At 43.9% G+C, this 21365-nt stretch overlaps 4 protein-coding genes across 10 annotated transcripts in view; 2 read left to right on the top strand and 2 right to left on the bottom strand.

Annotated features, from left to right (window-relative positions):
• The first annotated feature begins 467 nt into the window (after positions 1-467).
• Positions 468-8856, top strand: ankmy1 (ankyrin repeat and MYND domain containing 1). The gene is made up of 20 exons (XM_037468605.2): positions 468-781; positions 1252-1398; positions 1490-1684; positions 2093-2137; positions 2216-2448; positions 2607-2823; positions 2983-3144; positions 3243-3286; positions 3380-3629; positions 3716-3897; positions 3994-4165; positions 4278-4418; positions 4525-4620; positions 4913-5020; positions 5100-5222; positions 5633-5734; positions 6061-6211; positions 6314-6365; positions 6453-6607; positions 6845-8856. The coding sequence occupies exons 1-20, from the start codon at positions 623-625 to the stop codon at positions 6979-6981; spliced, it is 2871 nt and encodes a 956-aa protein (XP_037324502.2). The 5' UTR covers positions 468-622; the 3' UTR covers positions 6982-8856.
• A 782-nt stretch (positions 8857-9638) lies between these two features.
• LOC119216593 (WD repeat-containing protein on Y chromosome-like) lies at positions 9639-13032 on the bottom strand. The gene is made up of 2 exons (XM_062563476.1): positions 9753-13032; positions 9639-9670 (listed from the first exon to the last, which is right to left on the bottom strand). The coding sequence occupies exons 1-2, from the start codon at positions 13030-13032 to the stop codon at positions 9639-9641; spliced, it is 3312 nt and encodes a 1103-aa protein (XP_062419460.1).
• A 1357-nt stretch (positions 13033-14389) lies between these two features.
• nasp (nuclear autoantigenic sperm protein (histone-binding)) lies at positions 14390-19205 on the bottom strand. Of its 6 annotated transcripts, none has more exons than XM_062563328.1 (15): positions 19061-19205; positions 18619-18663; positions 18410-18523; positions 18199-18279; positions 17939-18045; positions 17325-17686; positions 17063-17116; positions 16918-16988; positions 16672-16745; positions 16348-16536; positions 16046-16197; positions 15804-15875; positions 15624-15698; positions 15051-15173; positions 14390-14580 (listed from the first exon to the last, which is right to left on the bottom strand). In XM_062563328.1, the coding sequence occupies exons 1-15, from the start codon at positions 19096-19098 to the stop codon at positions 14557-14559; spliced, it is 1581 nt and encodes a 526-aa protein (XP_062419312.1). In that variant the 5' UTR covers positions 19099-19205; the 3' UTR covers positions 14390-14556. The 6 variants fall into 6 exon arrangements, with proteins under 6 accessions (XP_062419312.1, XP_062419314.1, XP_062419313.1 ...); XM_062563330.1 differs by having other exon boundaries at positions 16918-16985; XM_062563329.1 differs by having other exon boundaries at positions 17325-17683.
• LOC119216743 (glypican-5-like) overlaps positions 19044-21365 on the top strand; it is a 32420-nt gene continuing 30098 nt past the window's right edge. The window contains exons 1-2 of one of the 2 annotated variants that reach the window (XM_062563327.1): positions 19044-19180; positions 20354-20443. In XM_062563327.1, coding sequence (XP_062419311.1) covers positions 20392-20443 — 52 coding nt within the window. In that variant the 5' untranslated portion in view covers positions 19044-19180; positions 20354-20391. Of the gene's footprint in view, positions 19181-20127; positions 20444-21365 lie in introns of those variants that run through there. The other variant, XM_037469846.2, reaches the window with a different exon arrangement.

The raw sequence follows: 21365 nt of genomic DNA, 5'->3' as shown, positions 1-21365 counted from the left end.
GAGAAAAGGTCTGCTCATCCCCATCTTCAAGTCCATATGTATGTAACTAATGTAATGTTCCACCACCTAACTACCATAGCATGCTATAGGCCTAAACAAACTTGCTGTGTCAGTTACAGGACAGAGTGTCAGGTGACATGAGCACTTACACACTCACAGGCTGGTCCTGCTTGATTAACCATTTAAAGAGGACCACTTAGACCTCCTCGAGCTCTGACAATGAGCTACTTTCATTACTTTTTATTTTGGATTATCGCACTATATCGTCATTGTGGGCGATGCTTCCTTCCTTGTTTTCAATTTTACTACATTAGGGAGCCTAGAACAAAGGTGACTAAACAGGTGATTGAAGGACGTTGGATCTAAAAAAAACTAGTCCTCCAAAAATCAAGTAGATTTAGAGTAACAATGAAGCCTAACAACTTTTGGTTTCGTTTGCGCATGCGTGAGAGGATTCTGCCGTTGGCATGACAACCGGCGTTTACAGAAAAGTCGGAATATAAACCTGACTGCTTACAGCTAAAGTTTTCTCCTAAAGACAATTTCAAACTTGAAAATTTCAACTTTAGAGTAATTGTTGATGCGCTCCATCGGATTTGGGTGAGTTAATTTTCAGATTGAAATGCAGTCGACCTACAAAAGTGTTTCGGGGACGGAGAGCGGTGACGAGAGGCCACAGCGGCTCGGTGTTCAGCAGTGGCCTGATGGATCCAGGTACGAGGGAGAATTTGTAAACGGACTCAAACACGGAAAAGGAAGGTACACCTGGAAAAGTGGGGAGGTGAGTTGGCGTATTGAACGTGACAAGCAGGTAACGTGCTGTTTTCAAAATAAAATCCCAGGAGCACGTTGTCCAGAGCTTCATTAGCGAGAGTCGTTACGTTGAATGGACCTTGAAAACGCGTTCACTTTTGCGCCGTCTTTTCAACGTCGGCCCCTTTTATGCGTATTATTGCTGGCTACGAAATGTCAACGTTGAAGCGTTTGGAATTTGCGTTACACGTTGAAATTACGTCTAGTGCTACCTGGGGTTCCGTTGAGGTCCACAGTCTACGCAAGGACCACATTTCAGCCATTTTCAGAACTGACATTTTTCAACCTCTACTTTGTCCCATTGATGTGAAGTGCTATTTAATGTCATACAATGTTAAACATGATGACATGAAGGAATTTTCTCTCTGCTGAAAGTTGTTTCCTTAATTGTAATACAGCCAGTCGTCGTGTCGTTTCCCTGTCTGCTCCTTTGTGTAGTTCTACGATGGCTTTTTCTACAAAGACTACAGGCATGGGGCGGGAGTGCACAGCTGGCCCCAAGGCCACAAGTTCACCGGCAAGTACTACCTCAACCGAAAGGAAGGGTATGGACATCAAGAGTTCTCTGACGGGGCCACCTTTCAGGTTAAATGGACACATGAATGAATGACAGGCATTTGCATTTTGGATTAGAAATACCAGTAAATGGCAATAAGCCTCTTCCTCCCCCTCTCAGGGTTTGTACCATATGGAACAGAGGTTTGGTCCAGGTGTGTTAAGTCATCCAGATGGGCGTGAGGATGTGGGTGTGTGGCTTGGAGAGTGCCTGCTAAGGTTCTGCAGCTCTGTACAAGAGGGCTTTAGCCTAAAGAACTTTCCAGAATATGCTGCCTACGTCGACCTGGCTGCCATTACATTTTCCCTGACTCAGGTACATGGTCGAGCACTTTCTTTCACTCAGATGAAAAGATATGCCAGGACAAAACATACATTTCATGCATATATTTGGTTTAACGTTTTTTTTTTTTTTTATGTGAGATCTCAGCATTGTTTTTTTAATGGGTGAACCAGTCAATAACATCTGAAACTTCTCTCCTAGTACGATTGTCCAGATCCATCTAACAAGGAAATATAGTCACTGTGACTTTTTTAGTTTTTTCAGCTCTACAAATGTATTTCCAAGCCCACTGACACTGTGTAAGCAAGACATGTTTTGTACCAGGAAGTGAAACACAAATCATGACCCAGTCTTCATGCTAAATGTACACATTTGTGGATAAACGTGCAATCGAATTTTATTTAACTTCTCTGCTCCTCTTTGCTCCTCTCTTGTAAGCAGCCTCCCACTGGTGTTCTACAGCCAGCAGCGAGGGCAGACTCAGGGGTAAAGTACATTTGAAAATGTACGAATATGAGCTTTGTGATTAATAAATAAATAAATAATAATATCCCTCCTCCACAGGTGGAAACAGACTATAATATGCTGTCCGATGATTTGATCCTTCCCCTTGGGATAGAGAGGTATTCAACAGATGGGGATCACTTGCCGCTGCCCCCTGGACGAAGGAAAGAGCTGGATCAGCACTTCTATGGCGAGCTGTGGGAGCCCGACGCTTACGCAAGAGGCTTTGAGCGAGACCCGATCGCCATCCTGCCCTTACAGCCCCGCATGCTAGCAAACGTGCACAAACACAGGTCTGGCATAAAGTACATCAAAAATACATATTGTTTAAGTGTTGTACCAAAAACACATGTTAATGACAGCAGTAAGGAGTGAAAATACAACACACATTATCATGTACAAGTACGTACAGTTTTGTAAAGGAAATAATGTCTGTGTATGGATTTCTCAGATTGCAAGCTGCAAACGTGGGCTGGGACGTGGCAGCTGTTCTCGCTATGAACAGGGATGGTTTTGGTCGTAAAGGACCTTTGGAAGTCAGTTCAGAGTTGTTAATCCAGTACGCATCCAGAGGGGAACGGAAGGCAGTGTCACGGATCCTCCGGACCAGCTCGGTCCACCGTGATGTAGCGGATTCTCAGGGACACACCGCACTGATCGCTGCCACAGTAACACTTTATACAATCTGTCCACCCATAGTTTTTTCAGTCATTTGCTTTTTGATTGATATCCAATAAAGGTAGTTTTTTAAAACAATCAATGAAAACAAAATGAAAGATAAATGAATGGCCTCTCAGACGGTTTCTTTTGTTTCTTGTGATTGTCAGGTAAACTGCCACGATGATGTGATCCATCTTTTGTTAGATATGGGTTCCGACATTGACAAGTTGAATTGTGAAGGCATGTCTGCCCTGGCTGTGTGTCACGTCCTCTACTACCCTTTTCACTCTCTCTACACCACATTAACTGAGATACTCTCCAACACTCAAGTAAGACTCTACCTAATGTTTCCGCATAACTTGTAGATCTGTAATTAAAATGTAATTCACAGGCTAATGGAATAACATGCACTGTAATGTGTCATTAGGGCTTAACATCTCCAGCTGCATGTGAGAGCAGTCCTCAGATCAGGTAAGTGGACTTCACAGACACACCCAGGTTAATGTGTGTGTGTGTGTGTGTGTGTGTGTGTGATAAGTTACCTTTCTATTTTGGTATTTTCAGGACAGCAGAGCACATCCGGGTAGATGGTCTGGGAGATACAGCGTCAAAAGAAGAGAATGTTGAGGTGAGGGAGGAAGATGCAGAGAGGAGAGATTTGAATGGTCACGGGGAGGATATAAAGGAGAGAGAAGAGCGAGGAGGCGAGGGTGCGCCTGGTGTGCAGCGCTTCATTCAGGTGATGGATGGTCACATTGCACTTGGCAGCATACAGTGGAAGGAATGTCGGACTGAGGCAGCAGAAAGAGCTCAGGTATAAAGCACAAATATCCCATCCTTTAATTAGTTTGAAATGGTCTTTCCAACTTACTGTTACTTACCTGACTCGGTCTGTATCAGGGCACAGACAAAGAACTAAACCCCCAAACCTCCTTTGACTCGGCCTGCTCCGTGAGAAGCTACAACATCGAGGTCACAGAGAAAATGATGCAACTCTCAGCAGAGGCACTGAGTCGCACAGGCTTCGCTCAGCGCGCTGACTCCCAGGAGACTGTACGCAAAATGGCTGCCATGAAAATGGAGTGGGTTCTGTTTCCTTCATCCTCTCTTTTTTTTTTGGTGCCGTTTGTACTGTTCTAACTGCACTGATTGTGTTTTTGATGTGACTGTCTGACCAGACACCGGGCTCGTTTGAACACCCTGAAGCTGTTATTGGATCGGGGCGCCGACCCCAACGCGTCCAGGGTCCCCATGCCGGTTCTCTTTTTAGCCATCATGGCGGCTGACGCCGAGGTCGTCCGGAGGCTGCTGCTGTGTGAAGCTCGCACTGACATCCCCCTTCCTCGTGAGGTAGGTGGATTTCACTCACTAATGCCACACGACACACTGAGCCAAATCTCAGACAAAAATCCCTAAATATGGAGAGCACAAGTTCTCCTCGTCCTCTCGTCCATTTTTGCAGAGGAGGGGTCTTTATCCCCTTCATGTAGCTGCAGCCCTTCCAGGTCCAGCAGGTCCCACAATCACAGAGTTACTGCTCCACGCTGCTGCTGACCCAGACGCACGTGCGTGCGACCACAATGAGATCTGTGAACTAGATACGGTCTGCGCGTTTCTATTTTTTAAGCCTTAAAATGTAGCGGTAATATTTAAGATGGCGGTTGAACTGGTGAGAAAAGAGTTTCAGAATGAGATCTTTTTTTCAACAGGACAAGGAATCATTGAGCCCCAAGGAAAACCCAGATCTGAAAGAAGGGGGCCGAACGGCCCTGCACATGGCCTGCCAGAGAGGTCGTGAGTATCAGGTGAGTTCATAGGGTGTAACGTACGCTCGTCGTGTAGAGAATGTGCTCGGTCACCCAGAATGTCAAAGAACACACGTTACACACACACCAACACATGCGAAGCTCAAACAATTTGGTGCTTTGCAAATAGTATTCATTCTACTTTGAAGAGCATGACTTATTTTGTGAAGATGAACAGCTTTAACAACTCAAAAGTATAATTTATCACACCCAACGCAGAAAACCCCAGATGTCATGAGGCCCGCTCACAATAATGTTACGTTTAAATTACTCTGTATATTTTTTTATGCAGGACGCCAGCAAGGTTGTAGCCCTCCTGCTCTCCCACAGAGCCAGCACAGACCTTCTCTGGAGTGGACACTCACCTCTGTCCCTGGCTATAGCAAGTGGCAATGACCTGGTAGACCAAACACCAACTCACACATAGATATATGTTTCACAGGAATACAAAACCACACTTTGACCTCTTCCCTCTCCAGGCAGTGGAGGAGCTGTTGAACAGAGGTGCAGATCCCAACCTCCCCCTGGGCCGCAGTGTGGGCAGCGCCCTCTGTGCCATCTCCAATTTCGGCTATCGCTCATGTGGCAACAGAGCTAAGCTGGTATACACACAGGCACGCTTATACAGACACATGGATTTCCTGGATATTTAGATGAAAATGTTTGACGCATAAGAACACCGTGGAGGGAACCTTTAGCAGATGACTTTTGGTACAGAGACATTTTTTTATTTTTCTAGATGAAGACTATGTGGACTATTTGTTTTTGTCTGATTCAATTGATCTTTCAATGAGATGACAAACACCCACATACAGTACATCATTTTTGACATACACACACATATTGTTAACTTAGTTAACTTACTGTATGAAAAGATTTTCAAAATAATTGTATCCCTCATTAACAGTTGTTAAAATAATAAGCAAAAATATGTTTTTTATTGGAGCTTAAAGATGTCTCGATATTGAATCATTGAAAAAAAATGCTGTGGGATTGTGTGTCTTTGATGTAGTTGGGCATGTTAGTTAAGGCTGGTGCCGACATCTTGATGCCTGTCAAGGTGGGCGATGTTGTGGGAACCGCAGTCGACTACGCACACTACTCCTTCAACCAGGTAACCGTAGGAACACTGAATGCCTTTAAGGTGACTGAATTCAGTCAATTACAAAAGCCTTTCCATCAGTCACATTTTTGTAATGAAGGATTGGCTATTGTTGGAGACTTTTTGAATTGTTTTTGCAGGCAAATTTAGAGTTGCTATGGACTGCATTACTTTGACATGCGCTTCTAATATTTTGCCCCTGTAGACACAGAAGAAGGTGAATCAAGTGCTATTTGTGGCTAATTTAAAATAAGATGATATGGTACACACCCGTTTTAAATGCTTATTTCTTTGACCTGATTCAAATAGCTGTCCGTATGATGTGCGTTACTCTATAGGACTCTCGTATTGCGAACACTCCCTTTCACGCTCTGAAAACACGGCAGAGGGAAACATTCAAAGAACGACGCCAGCTGCTGAGCATGATGGGAGATCTGCTGAGACAGGTCGCTGGCCAGAGAGAAAGAGATCAATGCCGCATCTTGAATAGTCAGTACAAGATATAACATATTTTTTCTAAGCCAAAAAAATGGCACAGTGTTGTTAAGTGTGTCGGTTACTTGAAGGGTATGTATGTGTGCTGTATTGAAGGAACAGGTAGCAGTACCAGTGAAAGTCCATCACCCACAACCGACAAGCAGAGGTACATACAGACACATGTTCATTTAGTCATTTCCCCTTGTACTTGTAACATTGGAGTCTGTTTCCATCTCTATCGATCTTTTGTCAGGAAACCAGTGTTTAAGTTCTGCTATGAATGCGGTCGCTCGGTGTTCGTAAAGATGACAGCATGCAGCCGCTGCCACAAGATCTTCTACTGTTCCAAGACATGCAAAATCAAAGCATGGGATGAAAGACACAAAGAAGAGTGTATCCGGGTGACAGGTGGGAATCAGGGCCTCTCCAACAGTTAGACCCCAACGAAGCAGACAACACCAGCCCCAAAACACTACCAAGCTTTTGATGAAATGATACTGTTTCACTTTTGTCATAGTCTTCTAGAATCTGTGATATCTGGTGGATAAAGTTAAATATCTGGGAAAAACTCATATAATTATATATATATATAATTTTGGATGAACAGCACATGTAAAAACTCTCTCTGTCTCCCTCATAATGCAGCATCTCCTGATGGAATTCAGAAAAGAGCTGTGTTCAAATCCACGAGAGGCCCCGAGCCCCTGAGAGCCCCCAAGACTCTAGAAGAGAAGGCCTTGGAGAGACAAAATGGCCAGCATGAAAACTACAGCTACAGCTGATCAATCAGAACATTTCACATTGTTAGAATTTAGTTTTTTTAACCTCATTCTTTAAGTCTAACCTTTACATATTTGCCATGGTAATGAGGGTAATGTGTTGTGCCATAATTATGTATTACTATTATAATTCTAGTTTCACCTGTGAAATCTGTTATAGTTTTACAATGATGTTTGTCCCTTAAACTGAACACTGAATGTACATACATACATATTGTAAATGAACTTTTGGTTTATTTCTATTAAAGATTAAGCATGATTAACCAAGTAATCATTATGTGTCACACACAGTCCTAAATTGAATGGTTAAAACAAAGAGGTCATAGGACGAGAATATCTAAATGTTGCTCGGAGGCTGTGTCCCAAAGACAACAACTTCAGTTTTATTGCCATCAGATTTGTTATTTGAACATAGTCAGCCTTAAGTTATCACTGTTTGTGTTAATTATAGTTCTACCTCAAAGCCAGAGTTTAGGGAAGATTATCCTTGGATGCCCCACAGAACTAGGTCATTTGCAAGAGAAAAACAATTTAAACATTCATTTCTTTTTTTTTTTTTAAGGAAAGGTATCTCTAGTTACTCGGCCAGAGAAAGATGTCCAAAGAAGCTGTCCACAGACCCCTAGCCGGATGCATCAGGAGCTGCAGACTGGTACCAAGAAGAGGTGGGCTCACTAACACCAGTGTTACTTAAATGCCTGATTGATGTTACAAGAAGGGAGTTAGCACTTGTTTCATCTTTCATCTAATTGTAAGGTAAAATACAGTGAAAAACAACCTGGACTCCTTAGTTATTGTCCTTTGCAGGGCTGGACTGGGACAAAAAAAGGGCCCTGGCATTTTTGCTCAGACCGGACCACCACAATCGGTCACCTCGGCAACAGGCAACAACGACAGGGGGAAATAAACAACTTTATGTCGAAGTTTATAAATACTACTTTATTTAAGTAACGTAATGTCATTTTATGACTGAAGTTAGTTGTTTAAGCAACTTTTGTTGTTACAATCTGCTCCGTGGATGGAGATGTGAGGTGTAGTTAACGGACCGTCAGACCCTCCAGCACCGGGCGGTCAGCTCATCTCAGCCCGCACAGAGGAGCCTGCTTTCGGCGAGTCTTCTGTGAAATGCTCCGCCGGTTTTCACTCCGTCTCCGTAGCGGTTATACATGAGATTTAACTGTACTTTAACGAGTCATCATACATTTTAATGTGGCGTCAGAGACTGATGTTGTTCACCGGTTACGTCTGTTTGAGGACAGAGTTTAGATTCATAACTTCATGTTTAAATGTAACTTTAACGTATTGTCTGTATCCGCAGAGTGCAGCTTGTTTATTGTCCATCATTGTTGTGGCCCAGCCACACACACTGTCCTCATGCACCCGCCCTGATTAACACTCCCTCCCTGTTCATGGAGCTACCTGCTTGCTTACCGTTTCAATGACACTCTCCTGCTCACTCTGCCCCTCCTGGACTTCACTGTGAGACTCAGACACCTGCTGCACCTTCTCCTCTGCTGCCTGCGAGCCGCAACCACCGCTATCGCTGTGGCTAGTCACCTCTCCTCCTCCATGTGCTGTGTGCACCTGCTGTTTCTGCAACATGTCGTCAGGTTCTGTAGTAGTTTTGGAAACTGAAGCTACGGCACTAAACATGTCGGTTATTTTTTGAACATGTTGAAGCATCAACCTCTAGATTATTTTTGGCCCGCAATTTCTCTGCACCCCCCTTGCTCTTACGTTTTTGTTTCTCCATCCTAATGCGGCAAGCCCGGCCACCAGACGCTCACTGTCAGGCCCTCCATCTGGGCCTGGCGCCCCAAGTTTTTTTTATGTATATATATATATTTTATATATATCTTATTGTGGGAGAACCGAAGTACAAGGAGAAAACCCGAAAAGGCAAACTTTACACATATGGAACTAATGTGGTTCAATGTGAGGCCTCTGTTGAGCCCTATCGTGGATGGGTGTAAAGCCTACACAGCCTGATGTGTGAGGTGGATGAGGGGTGAGCTTGGTCTGATGATGCTCAGACTGAGTGCTTGGTGGACACTGTTTGAGGACACCTTTTTTTAATGGGTCTCCCTCCGTAATCTTGACCACACGATTATATTTGGAACTAATGTAGTTTATTGTATGAGTCGGCAGTGGATTGATTCGTGTCTGATTCAATCCAGATTGAGTCCTATTGCGGTTGGGTGTAAAGCTCCCATGCTCTAGTGTCTGCGGTGGTTGAGGGGTCAGCTTGGTCTGATGACGCCCAGGCTGAGTGCTTGGTGGACACGGTTTGAGGACACTTTTTTTTAAGGTGTCCCCCTGCTGAATCTTGACACCGCGTCCACCTTTGGAACTAATGTATTCTGATAATTTTTGAGTCGGCAGTGGAGATTGAGTCCTATTGCGGTTGGGTGGAAAGCTCCCATGCTCTAGTCTCGGCGGTGGATGAGGGGTCAGCTTGGTCTGATGATGCCCAGGCTGAGTGCTTGGTGGACACGGTTTGAGGACACTTTTTTTTAAGGTGTCCCCCTGCTGAATCTTGACACCGCGTCCACCTTTGGAACTACTGTATTCTGATAATTTTTGAGTCGGCAGTGGAGATTGAGTCCTATTGCGGTTGGGTGGAAAGCTCCCATGCTCTAGTCTCGGCGGTGGATGAGGGGTCAGCTTGGTCTGATGATGCCCAGGCTGAGTGCTTGGTGGACACGGTTTGAGGACACTTTTTTTTAAGGTGTCCCCCTGCTGAATCTTGACACCGCGTCCACCTTTGGAACTACTGTATTCTGATAATTTTTGAGTCGGCAGTGGAGATTGAGTCCTATTGCGGTTGGGTGTAAAGCTCCCATGCTCTAGTCTCGGCGGTGGATGAGGTGTCAGTTTGGTCTGATGACGCCCAGGCTGAGTGCTTGGTGGACACGGTTTGACGACACCTTTTTTTAAGGTGTCCCCCTGCTGGATCTTGACACCGCGTCCACCTATGAAACTAATGTATTCTGATAATTTTTGAGTCAGCAGTGGAGATTGAGTCCTTTTGCGGTTGGGTGGAAAGCTCCCATGCTCTAGTGTCTGCGGTGGTTGAGGGGTCAGTTTGGTCTGGTGACGCCAAGGCTGAGTGCTTGGTGGACACGGTTTGAGGACACCTTTTTTTAAGGTGTCCCCCTGCTGAATCTTGACACCGCGTCCACCTTTGGAACTAATGTATTCTGATAATTTTTGAGTCGGCAGTGGATTGATTCGTGTCTGATTCAATCCAGATTGAGTCCTATTGCGGTTGGGTGTAAAGCTCCCATGCTCTAGTCTCGGCGGTGGATGAGGGGTCAGCTTGGTCTGATGACGCTCAGGCTGAGTGCTTGGTGGACACGGTTTGAGGACACCTTTTTTTAAGGTGTCCCCCTGCTGAATCTTGGCTCCACGTTTGGAACTACTGTAGTTTGATAATGTATGAGATGTTTCCGTTTTTCTTGTAGATGTTATGGGTAATCTCTCATTTTCCTCCTCCCAGTGCTCCTCAAGGTTGAGCTCCTTCGCATTCCATTTGTCTTTACCAAAGACCCCTACATGGGAGCCCGTGTTCTCCCATAGGTGAAGGTAGCAGTCTAACCCTGCAGTAATCAGCTTTTTACAGCTGTTGTCACACACAAAACTAACAACATCTTCAGCGTAACATTGCCAGGAGGCCAACAGAGGAGGTTGAGCCAATGACCAACGCCATCCATATTGTTCTCCATAAGGCCCTTCGTTGGACTGGTTTGCAAAACCAAATTGTTGAATATCCCACTGATAAATCTTGCCATTACTGTCCCCTGTCAGCAATAGCCTTTCTTGTACATCAGTGGTCATGGTGGTAATGACGGCACCTTCCTCATCCACTGCCTTAAACTTTCCAAGCAAACCTCCCTTGACGTGAACCGACCAGGCACATATGTAGCCATCTGCAGCAGACAACAATGTGGCCGTGGAACTGCTGACTTCCCTTGTTTTTAAAGATTTTATAAGGTGCCACGCTTTAACAATAGCCGTGCACCCAGATTTTTTGGTTAGTTTTTCAATAGGTCCGGTCTGGCTCTGTGCACTTTTCGTCATCCAAATTGTTTTAGCACACTTACTGCCATTAATGCAGATTTGAGCCTCTGCAGTTTCAATATTCCACATAAGAATATTCCCATTGCTGGAGGCAGAAATCAGTGTGTTCTCGTGTATATCCATTGAGGAAATGTCGTCTAAATAATCATGCTTCAAAAATCTGTTTTTATATCCGTCGATATTCAAGTCATAAATGATTTTGCTGTTCTTAACAGACACAAACACCCTTTCATTATAGCAGACAAGACCTGTCACTTCATTGGGCAAGGTAACCGGATGAATGGCCAGACATTTTCCATTGCTAAAGTTCCAGATTCTCACTCTCCCATCCGGAGACCCTGTGATAAATCTACGCTGCTGTTCATCAAATGCAATGGCAGTGTGTCCCACATGCTGCTCTGAAGTCACATTGAACCGTACCGTGGTATGTCCTGTCAAGACGTCCGACACGTTCACCACACCGTTTTGGCAAACAGAGATGACTTGTTTGTAAATGCTGTTATAAAGAGCACCGCATATGGGCATGTCATGGGATTTTAATGCCTTTTGGTAAACTTGGGTTCCTTTTCCAAGACAGGCTCCTATGTTGGTGTTAGCCAGTACTAACTCATTGTTGTATGTGTTGTAATGCATACTGGTGATACAGCCATTTCCCATGCCTTCAAACTGAAAGCTTTGCAAAGGCAGCATTTCTTCTTCGGACCACACACGGACATTCTTGTCCTCGGATAAAGAGACAACAAGTTGGTCTTTGGAATTGACTGTAATGTTGGTGATGGGTTTGACGTGTCCGGCCAATGCCCGTATGCACAAGTCGTTACTGAAGTGGAACCACTCACGCAGTAAGCCATCTTTACCCCCAGTCAACCAAAACCCAGTCAAAGGGGAGTAGTCAACGCAGTTGAAAAACTGCTCACCTCCGGTGCTTTCAAAGATGTCTTTAGGAAGACCGGCTATGGGTGGTTTTGGCAGTTTAACAATTACCATTTTCTTTGCTGAACTACCACAGACAGACAGTGAGTTAGCTGATGGAAAGTATTTGATCTGAGAACAAATGTCATTGAAAATGGGGATTTTGACACAGTGGCAATTTTCTGTTGTGTTTTTTAGCAGGGTGGATAAATTAACAGTTTTGTAATACCGCCGAGACGTTTTCTCAAACATCTTTTCACCGAAGAAGAGGTATTTTTCCTGTCTGTTGTGGGCGATCAGCACGGTCAGAAAACCATCAACATCCCCACAGGCTAACACTGATTTATTATTATTAGACCCGTACATTATGGCGTTTGCTGGGCTCTCTTCTAGAACGAGAGCATGACTGATTAAAAACAGTTCTGCGATTTTATTGCAAGAATAAAATAACACTTCCCTTTCAGAAGTGGAAACCGCCATCTGTTCGAGTTCTTTGATGAATGCCATTCCAGTTACATGTATTTTCTTATAACGTGAGAATGGAAGGGTCTTTTCTTTTAGGTCTAATCGAATCCTACTTATAATGTTCATTTTGTCAGACAAGTAGGTCAAAATACCATCGGTGCTAATTGAGATGTATTGACCGGTCTGGTAAGTTCGTTTTTGTCCTGTTTGAACAGAAACCTCACATTCAGATGCCTTGCTATTAATAAAGGGACAGAATATCACTTGAACAATTGTTTTGTAGTGATTCATTTTTGTCACCTTTATTGACTTTGAGAAGACATCCTTAGGAGCTAAGCGTTTTGCAATCTCCTTACTGCAAATAAGGAATTCCATTAACTCCCCAAGGTCCACCGTTCCATCACAGTTTGTATCAATTTTGTAGAAGAATTGAACGAGTTCTTCTTTACTGTCTGTCCCGAAGACGTCCTTCAGTCCATCACAAAATTCCTCTAAATCTAGTGATCCACTTCCATCTAAATCTGCCTGGCGGAATATCTTTTTGATCATAGGAATTTTTTCAACAGTGAACATTTCTAATTCACCGTTGGGATCCATTTTGTGCGTTTATAAATTACTTATTTGAAATAACCAATTAAAAGTGCCTGAGGGTCGGCAACGCTTGTTGAAATGATCTAGATTCTAGATCATTTCAACAAGCGTTGTAGATTCTAGAACAACATCTGAGACAAAAACATCACGTGCCTCATAGATGGCTTTGATGTTTCACGGTCACGTGATTCCGATGACCGAGAACGGTCATAATACCCGGATGTGACTCGCCCCGCCCGTCTAACACTGCGGTCATGTGGACCGCATTTCAAAATGAAATGCGCCTCTATTAGTGTATTACGGTAATTGGGTTTGAACTGTCTTTACATCAGATACAAGCCGGGTAACACTCTGCTTTCAATTGATCCTATTACATAAAATATTACTGTGTACTTTTTCTAAAAAATTGAAGGTAAAGTTAGTACTTTATATTATATTTGCCTTTTCTCAATCTTAACCAATCCGATTGCAGGATTTCATCTAGCCGTATTATTAGTACAATTAAAGTCCTACAATATGTTTTGTTTTTTAGTCAAGGTATAGTCTGAAGAAGTGTCTTTAGTGGCGGAACGTGTAAAGACTCCTGGTGCCATCTGAAAGCTCATTCCACCATTTACAAGCCAGGACAGCAAAGAGTTGTGATCTTGTCAATTGTGTTGCTCTCAATGAGGAAATAGGGAGTGTTGCTCACTCTGTAGCGGATTCCAACTTCGGATTCGACTCACAACTTTTCTGGGGTTTGATGAGCGTTGCTATCAGACGTGCCATTCATCTCGCAGTGCAAAGCCAAGTCTTTGGAATGTTGTGCAAATACTTACATGAGGTTTTAAAAATAGTGATGTGACACGTGTAAGTGTAAAGCCTTTAACTAGTGTAGGTGCTTTTATTATGAAGGAGGGGACAGAAAGAAAAAATATATAAATGTCAGGAATTTAAGTGGGAATCAATTTGCAGAAACTGAGCAGAGTGGTTTTATTACAAAGTACAGATCCACTAAACCCTTTGCTACACAAGGTTAAACTGTTGTGAATCAGGAGCAGTAACTATACACAGCCTTATATTAACGCAAGTTAATGTAGAGGTTGGAATGAGGACAATTTGCTTTGTTGCAGTTTAAAATGTGCATCAATGCAGCCTTTTTCCATGTCCAGTGTGCCATTGAAGTCTGTTTAAATGGCGCATTAATCAATGGCTTGGTCTATAGAGCAATGTGGGAATAGTGTGCTCCAAACACATTGAGTGAGCAACACTCTAAAGGTGAACCAAACATTTAGTTATTAGAGTTTCTAGCACCAGCGGCAAGTTTGATAATGAATTATTTTTTAATCTTGTATTGAAGAAAAAAAAAAATACTTCAATGAGATCTGATGCTGCCATTTTTTATTATTTTACTACAAGTATACAAAAACTGGACAGACAAAATCTATGAAAATGATCTTATTTACAAAATCAAAAAGGGGAAGGGGGCTGGATGGGCATGCTGTGCTGGTTTTGAAGATCTGGAAAGGAGATGATCTCACTGAAGACTCATCAGGGGGTCAACTGGGCAGCAGGCTACAAGAGAAGAAAAAAAAAATAGAAATAAAATCACTTAACATTCCACAGTCTGCCAATCAAGAGAAAGCAATGCTTGTTTGGGCTGCATGCCTCTTGTAAGGACCTCACTGCTGCAGTTATTTAGAGACTGGACATTTCAGTTACTACTGCAAACACTGAAGCCTTCATCAATTTAAAAAGGTATTTTGCAGAGACCGGCAACCAGACAAAAAAATGTTGTACAGTGTTGTGCCCTGAAGAGCACAGGACTCCTCCCAATGCCATTGCGGTACATTTCCTCTATAAATGCTGACCGCAACATGGTCAGCATTTCTAAATGGCCTACGTGTACCAAAACAACCAGAGACCAAAATTGAGACCAGAATGTCAACAACAACCGTCACGCCACTACGTGACGCTGCGCCACCTGCTCCAGCTCAGCCGTCCTAGAATCGCAGCAGTTCATAAGACATGAGCCTAGAACTCGCCTCCTGTGATTTTCCCTCCTGGACTCCATTGCTGGCACTAGAGTCAGCGCCATTAACTGTGGCTTCCTGTTTCGATTGTTTAGCACCAGTGTCCTTTACGGGGCTCTCCGCCTCTGGTTTCCTCTGTAGAAACATAAAACCAGTCAAAATGGAGAGGGAAGAGACGACTAAGCGCTTCTGTGAATCACTACTGGACGCAAAGTTTAACTTAGTTATAAGTTGTTATTCAGTCAGGGTTAGTTTAAGGGAAGCATGCACATAATATCAGAGCTTAGATCACTGCATTAAGCAGATACTATCCCCCACAAACACGTCACAACTACAATGAGATAAACAGAAGTCCCAAATCTCCCTACAAGCAAAGCAGGCAAGCTCAGAGACATTGCAACATAAAGTAAATTGGCTACTTTGACCATACAGCCAGTATCGAGTCAGACAGCCAACTTTTGAGATTATTCAATCATTATTTTTAAGCAGGGGGAATGGACGACGCGTGAGCTTTGGAGCATCAGCTGCAAAACTGACAGCAATTATGAGGAAACAAACTGGCCAGCGGGAATCAGTGGGCCTCACCTTTTTTCTAACGAGGTGGGAGATGTTAGAGACCGCCTTGGAAGGAGAGGTGCTGTCACATGTTTTAACTGTGATCTAGAGTAGAAAAGTTATGTTTAGAGATCTTTCGGAATGGCATTTAGTAATGCTATTAAACTGGGTACAAAGACGTGTTAAGATGCACCTATACAATGTCCATACCTGGCTGGTTGAGGAAACTGCTGCAGGGCTGCCATTTTCACAGAGGAACGCTGACGAGGTTGAAGCGCCGCCCTGCAAGAGTTTAGCTGGTGACCAAAAGAGCTGACAATTTGGCATGTGTGGACCTATGCTGCACTCGTATGACCTGTATCCTGCTTTTAATGTGGAAACTAGACCGAGGCCAACAAAAATATCCCAGTGTAACCCGGATTTTCACCCTCGAGTTGTGTGCATTTACTCACTAGCGTCTGCTGGATGGCCTGGGAGGCAGCGCTGGCTGTTCTCTGGCTTTCCATCGCATCCTCAACCTTTTCTCTGATGTCAGGCAGCAGCTGCTCCAGCTCCTCCATCTCATTCTTCTCTTCTGCAGCCCCAATCACCTCCTGCAACATGGCTGTAAACAGACAACGGCAGTTCTACTCAATACATCAAACAGAATCAGCCCAGCCGCCATAAGGAGTCTCATTTCATTCAACCAGGTCACCCCACTAATTAATGAAACCTTTTCTATGACAACATTTCTCAAAGCAGAAGCAACGCTTACCCAGACGGGTCTCGATGACCTTAATGGAGCTGTTGTAGTGCTGGATGGCCTGGCTGTACTGGTCCATGTAGCACAACGTAGTGGCGACATGGTAGTGAGTCTCAGCCAGCAGACGACTGTGGGGGGCCAAGTGTTTGAGCTGCAGGGCAAGACACTCCTGGAAGTCTTCTAGTGCTTGGGAATAGTTTCCTGGGGAAGCAATATGTGAGACAAAAAAAAAAAAAAAAAATAGAAAAAAGTAGTTGGTTATGGGCCATCGCCAGATACAATACAATGTGGAATATTGTAGAGTTTAATGCACAAAACAAAAAAAGAAGCACTTACCAGATTCAGCACTGACTTCTCCGAGTTTCAGATATGCCTGGGCTGCCATCAGCTGGTCGTCTTTGCCTTCTTTTCTGTGAGGATGAATAAGAACTAGACTGTCACTGCACATAATCAGTCTCAAGCAGGGCACTAAAATTCATTCACTCATTACTGTCCTCTGTGTGAACCGTCATAGTCACTTAATGCATAAACTGGTTTTAGAACATAGTTCTTACCCCATCATGAGTTTCTTACAGGCCTTACCTTTTGTAAATTACTTTAGCCACCTCCAACATCTCCCACGCCAACTGCAAATTCCCAACATCATCTTCCTCCTCAAAAGATGAAAGCAAACATCAAAATAGACTTCTTAATCATGTCACGTTCATGTCCAATGTAGGGCCCTTACCTTATCCGGTCCACTTTTCTCTTCATCCTCATCCTCGTCGTCGTCATCATCATCATCTGTTAACACAAAACAATTATTACAGAACGCAAGGAAATCCATTTATGGTGTGACTGAACGCGAGTGTTCTAATTAACAAAAAAACAAAAACCCTTGAGTGATGACACGCTCCAGTGAGTTTCCCTCCTTAATGCAATCAGTTTTACATTAATCACCAAGATTGCACCACCCCTAAACCGTGCTCTGTAAGCAAAGATCTACTGCCCTCTGGCTCATCCGTGTCCTGTTCAGCCTCCGGCTCGGATTCCTCATCTTTTCCACCCGTTTTCTCTTCAATTTGTTCCTTTTTCTCCATCACAGCTGCTTTTACAGGAGAGGTAGGACTTTCCACCAGACTCTTCACCGGAGCACATGCGCTCATCGCAACTTCATCATCTTTGACGCTCACAGGGGAATTGGTGGATGCCTCCAGATCCTGTTTGCCAGGGACCGTGGCCGCACTATTTTCCTGGTCAACCTCAGTGTTTCCCTTTACATCAGACTCCAGCTTGCTGTCAACTGCCTCAGTTCTCTCCCCCTCAGCCATTGCATCATACACCTGCTTTCGTAGTTCATCTCTAGTTTCTTCTGAATCAGAGTGGCACGAGGAAAATGGGTTCACATTAGACAGTTGCTGACCATTGGGTTAATTTAATGCTTCATTTGCAAAAACGGATGCTTTGCTTCCTCAGCGCAATGGAATCTAAGCAAATACATTAAAGGCAAGAAACGCTAGAGAAACCGTCCATAATCACACTTTAACCACCAACTACACACGTCAAGTCTAAAAATGTGCAAATAGATTAATCAAGCAACATGTTTTATACAGTTACTCCTAACCATCAAGATTGTTGGCACTCTCAATCTTTGAACTGTGAGGCTGCTCCTCTTCCTCAGACTCTTCTGGGATTCCCTCCAGGGCATTACCAAGGACACTGTTCTCCATCCTAACCACATGATAGAAACAGGGTCAAGTGAAAATAAACATTGTCATGCTGAACTGAATGTAGTAGGATAGACAGAGTAGGCAGAGTAGTGGCAAGAGTACAGAAAGACAACCTGAACTTGCATGATTCATGTTAAAACAAGGAGGGGATCACCTGGCCAGCTCCAGAAGAGACTTCCCACACAAGAAGAAGGCCTCGCCACACTCATCTGCGGTGTCTCCGTATTTCGCAGCCCTGGCAGATAAACATGCAAGCATTGAGGAGCATGTTCGGTTCGGGGAGGTGGTGATCAAGGCACAGATCACGGTCACATAATAAAAACAGTGGAAGGCAGAACGTCACTAGGGCCTTTAGAGTTACTCACAGCATGCTGCAGGCATCCTGAAACACACTGACGGCAGACACAACATCTCCCATCACCAGGTGCCTGTTCCCAGTACCAATCAGCTTATTTGCCTCCTCCACAACGTCAACAGAGCTGCAGGGGGACAGAAGCGCATATCAAAATAAGAAACCGGAAGTTGAATGTCGACGTCAACAAACGAAGCGCAGTTTACCAAAGCAGAGACGCACCTGTCGGCAGCTGCTGAGGAAGAGGAGCACGGCTTCTCCTCCACGCTGCGAGGGGCAAAGGAGACTTGAGTTCAGTCAGCGGCAATACAAGAAAACACCGTTGACCTACATGATCTCAGCTAAACGAGATGTGTGCCGCTGGACTTTAGTTAGCAACCCTAACGTAACGTTAACTGTTGTTAGCGGAGCAGCTACCACGGCAGGAGCAGGACGAGAGCTGACGATGGTCACTGGTTACGTTAGCGGACACAACTTGTGCCGTTAACCGTCCCCTGGGTCTCACGAGGGAGTCCGTTGGCTTAAAGCACGTGAAACTGTCATGCATCCAGTGACGTTACTAACCACGCAAGGTCGTCAGTGTTAGCCTAGGGAGCTAGCTAAACGCTAGCTAGTAGTGGTCCTCCCGTGTCCGCCGCAGGGAGAACATACAACCGAGTCTTACCTCCCAGAGCTGGACGTGGTGGACGTTTCCTCCGGCATATTTTTCTTTTTTCAGCACGATACTAGACAACAGCGTGGAGCAACAAGACGGGCGCTCTGGTGTCCAGCGAACGAAGAGCAGGTACAGTTTCCTTTGACAGTATTTGTGGGGACGCTTAAATAGAGGAAAGAAGGCTTTCTACTTCCGCTTAACTTGTACGCGGGAGATTGGAGTTAAAGGAGCCGCAGCTGGTGCTGCGATGCATTCAGGGTTTGTGGGGAAAGAGACGTTTAGGTGTAAGACACACATTGTGTACATGTGCATTCCCCCTGCTCAAGACCGTCTCACTACACGGTATTTATTATTATTTCATTTTATATTTTATAATCTGAGTACTCCAGTAAGACTGGTCATGCTTTTGCTTGATTTATTGTACAAATGAATCAGACAAAACGTTACAAAATCCAAAACAATTACAATCTTTCCGATAGCAGCCTTCACATAAAGGTGCCACGGTAAAAATGTTGCGCATTAAATGTATGCATGTCAGCTGGGTATTTTAGTGTTTACAGAATCACTGCAATGGACTTAAGTAACCAGCAGGTGGCGCCCGTGTTCATCTATCACAGCATTTACATCTTTTTACGCTTCACTCATGACATCCATTTAATGGATTATCATGTAAACTATGAGGGAGCAATAAAGTCAGTAAAAAAACAACGCCGCAGTAAATAAACGCAGGACTCATCCTCGTGTAATCGACTGAACTGGGAGTAAATTGCCTTTCTTCCTCAAGAATTTTTGTTGAGTTATACTTTGATTGTGTCTTGAAAAGGTTATCAGTAACAATATTATTGTTAACAGGACCGATATAACTATAGTTGTAGGAAATTCGACTGCCCGAGTCAATTAAATAATTGAGCTGAAGTGAGTGAGTGAGTGAGAGGATAGAGAGAGAGAGGGAGAGAGAGAGAGGGAGAGAGAGAGAGAGAGAGAGAGAGAGAGAGAGAGAGAGAGAGAGAGAGAGAGAGAGAGAGAGAGAGAGAGAGAGAGAGAGAGAGAGAGAGAGAGAGAGAGAGAGAGAGAGAGAGAGAGAGAGAGAGAGAGAGAGAGAGGACTTCAAATAAACGTAATGTCGGCAGATGAAGTTTTCACTCACACTGCGCCGTGGGGCTTTTACGATTTCAAACTAACCATCCAGACTCTCCTCCGACTGACATGTCGCGATGTTCCCTGCAGCCTTACGAAACGTGGACTTGCTTTGGGTGATTTTGTTTTATTTTGTGTTTCTGCCCGGCACTGGCTGTGGATCAGCCGATGCAGACAGCTGTCATGAGGTGAAGACAGCCTACATGATGCGCCAAATAGGCCCCGTGGAGCTGGTGCCAGACCGGCCGGGAGCAGGTCAGTCGGTCCCTTCGGAAGTATCATGCTGGAACAACTGTAGGAGCAACACGCTTTACACACGGAACATTTGTAGGGTTTGTTTTGAGGTAGACGAACTTCACTTTAGTATTTTGTGCTTTACCGTAAATTGTTGCACACTTTACATTTCTTTTTATAACTATTTACACATTGCTCTGCATTTAAATGAACATGCAGTGTTATGAATTTAGCTGTATTCGGCAGTATTTAACCTAATTAAAAGTAACTCCATCTCCACAAAATGTTCATCAATTAATACTGTAATATAAGGGATATCTAAGGCCAGTTCACTGCGTGACTGCTTTTACAATTCCATTTAGCTGTTAATGGGCCTAATAATGTGCTATTTTGATTGAAGGACATGCAATTGCATTTAAGATCCATACTATTTTCCACAGTAGGTATTCTAAAGATATCAATAAAGACAATATATAAATGGCTGTAAACTTGTGGTTTATTATCCCCCACTTGCCAATTCATTTAAAATAGTCCGGCCGAGCTTGGCAGCTAAGTTGGAACTTAAATTGAAGTAACTCTTGACTCCATCAAGTGTAAAATCTAAATCTACAATATTATTTTGTGCTGTCAAAGTATTGCTCTGCTGTTATTTGTAGCCTTTGCAGGGCTTAAACCCTTAAGAAATAAGGTGTCTCACTCTGCAGCATACAGAGAGTGAAGCTATTTCTGTTGCAATCTTACCTAAACTCTCTGCAACAATTATATAGAGCTCTTGAAAGCATACTTGCCTATAAGTGGTGGTGTTAAAGATGCTGTTTTCTAAATATAAATGCTCACATGAGATGTATTCTGGTTCATGACAGTCTCTTTGCATAATATTCCAGTCCTCCACGTACTGAACAAACAAGTCTTGTCATCGAAAAGCTAAAAAAAATACACCCAA

The sequence above is a fragment of the Pungitius pungitius genome, chromosome 7, assembly GCF_949316345.1.
Source record: "Pungitius pungitius chromosome 7, fPunPun2.1, whole genome shotgun sequence".
In the NCBI taxonomy this organism is placed as follows: Eukaryota; Metazoa; Chordata; class Actinopteri; order Perciformes; family Gasterosteidae; genus Pungitius; species Pungitius pungitius.
This window is presented reverse-complemented; position numbering and strand designations above follow the sequence as displayed.

What these genes read in the sequence shown, in the direction of transcription:
- ankmy1 (XM_037468605.2), top strand. Translation starts at nt 623, where the DNA reads ATGCAGTCGACCTACAAAAGTGTTTCGGGGACGGAGAGCGGTGACGAG. An exon ending in GCAAACGTGCACAAACACAG is followed by an intron (nt 2,449 to 2,606) that starts GTCTGGCATAAA and finishes TGGATTTCTCAG; the next exon opens with ATTGCAAGCTGCAAACGTGG. An exon ending in GTGGCAACAGAGCTAAGCTG is followed by an intron (nt 5,223 to 5,632) that starts GTATACACACAG and finishes TCTTTGATGTAG; the next exon opens with TTGGGCATGTTAGTTAAGGC.
- LOC119216593 (XM_062563476.1), bottom strand. Translation starts at nt 13,032, where the DNA reads ATGGATCCCAACGGTGAATTAGAAATGTTCACTGTTGAAAAAATTCCT. An exon ending in TCAAAAATTATCAGAATACA is followed by an intron (nt 9,671 to 9,752) that starts GTAGTTCCAAAG and finishes GTGTCCACCAAG; the next exon opens with CACTCAGCCTGGGCATCATC.
- nasp (XM_062563328.1), bottom strand. Translation starts at nt 19,098, where the DNA reads ATGCCGGAGGAAACGTCCACCACGTCCAGCTCTGGGAG. An exon ending in TCTCTTCTGGAGCTGGCCAG is followed by an intron (nt 18,046 to 18,198) that starts GTGATCCCCTCC and finishes TCATGTGGTTAG; the next exon opens with GATGGAGAACAGTGTCCTTG. An exon ending in AGGCCATCCAGCAGACGCTA is followed by an intron (nt 15,876 to 16,045) that starts GTGAGTAAATGC and finishes AAACTCTTGCAG; the next exon opens with GGCGGCGCTTCAACCTCGTC.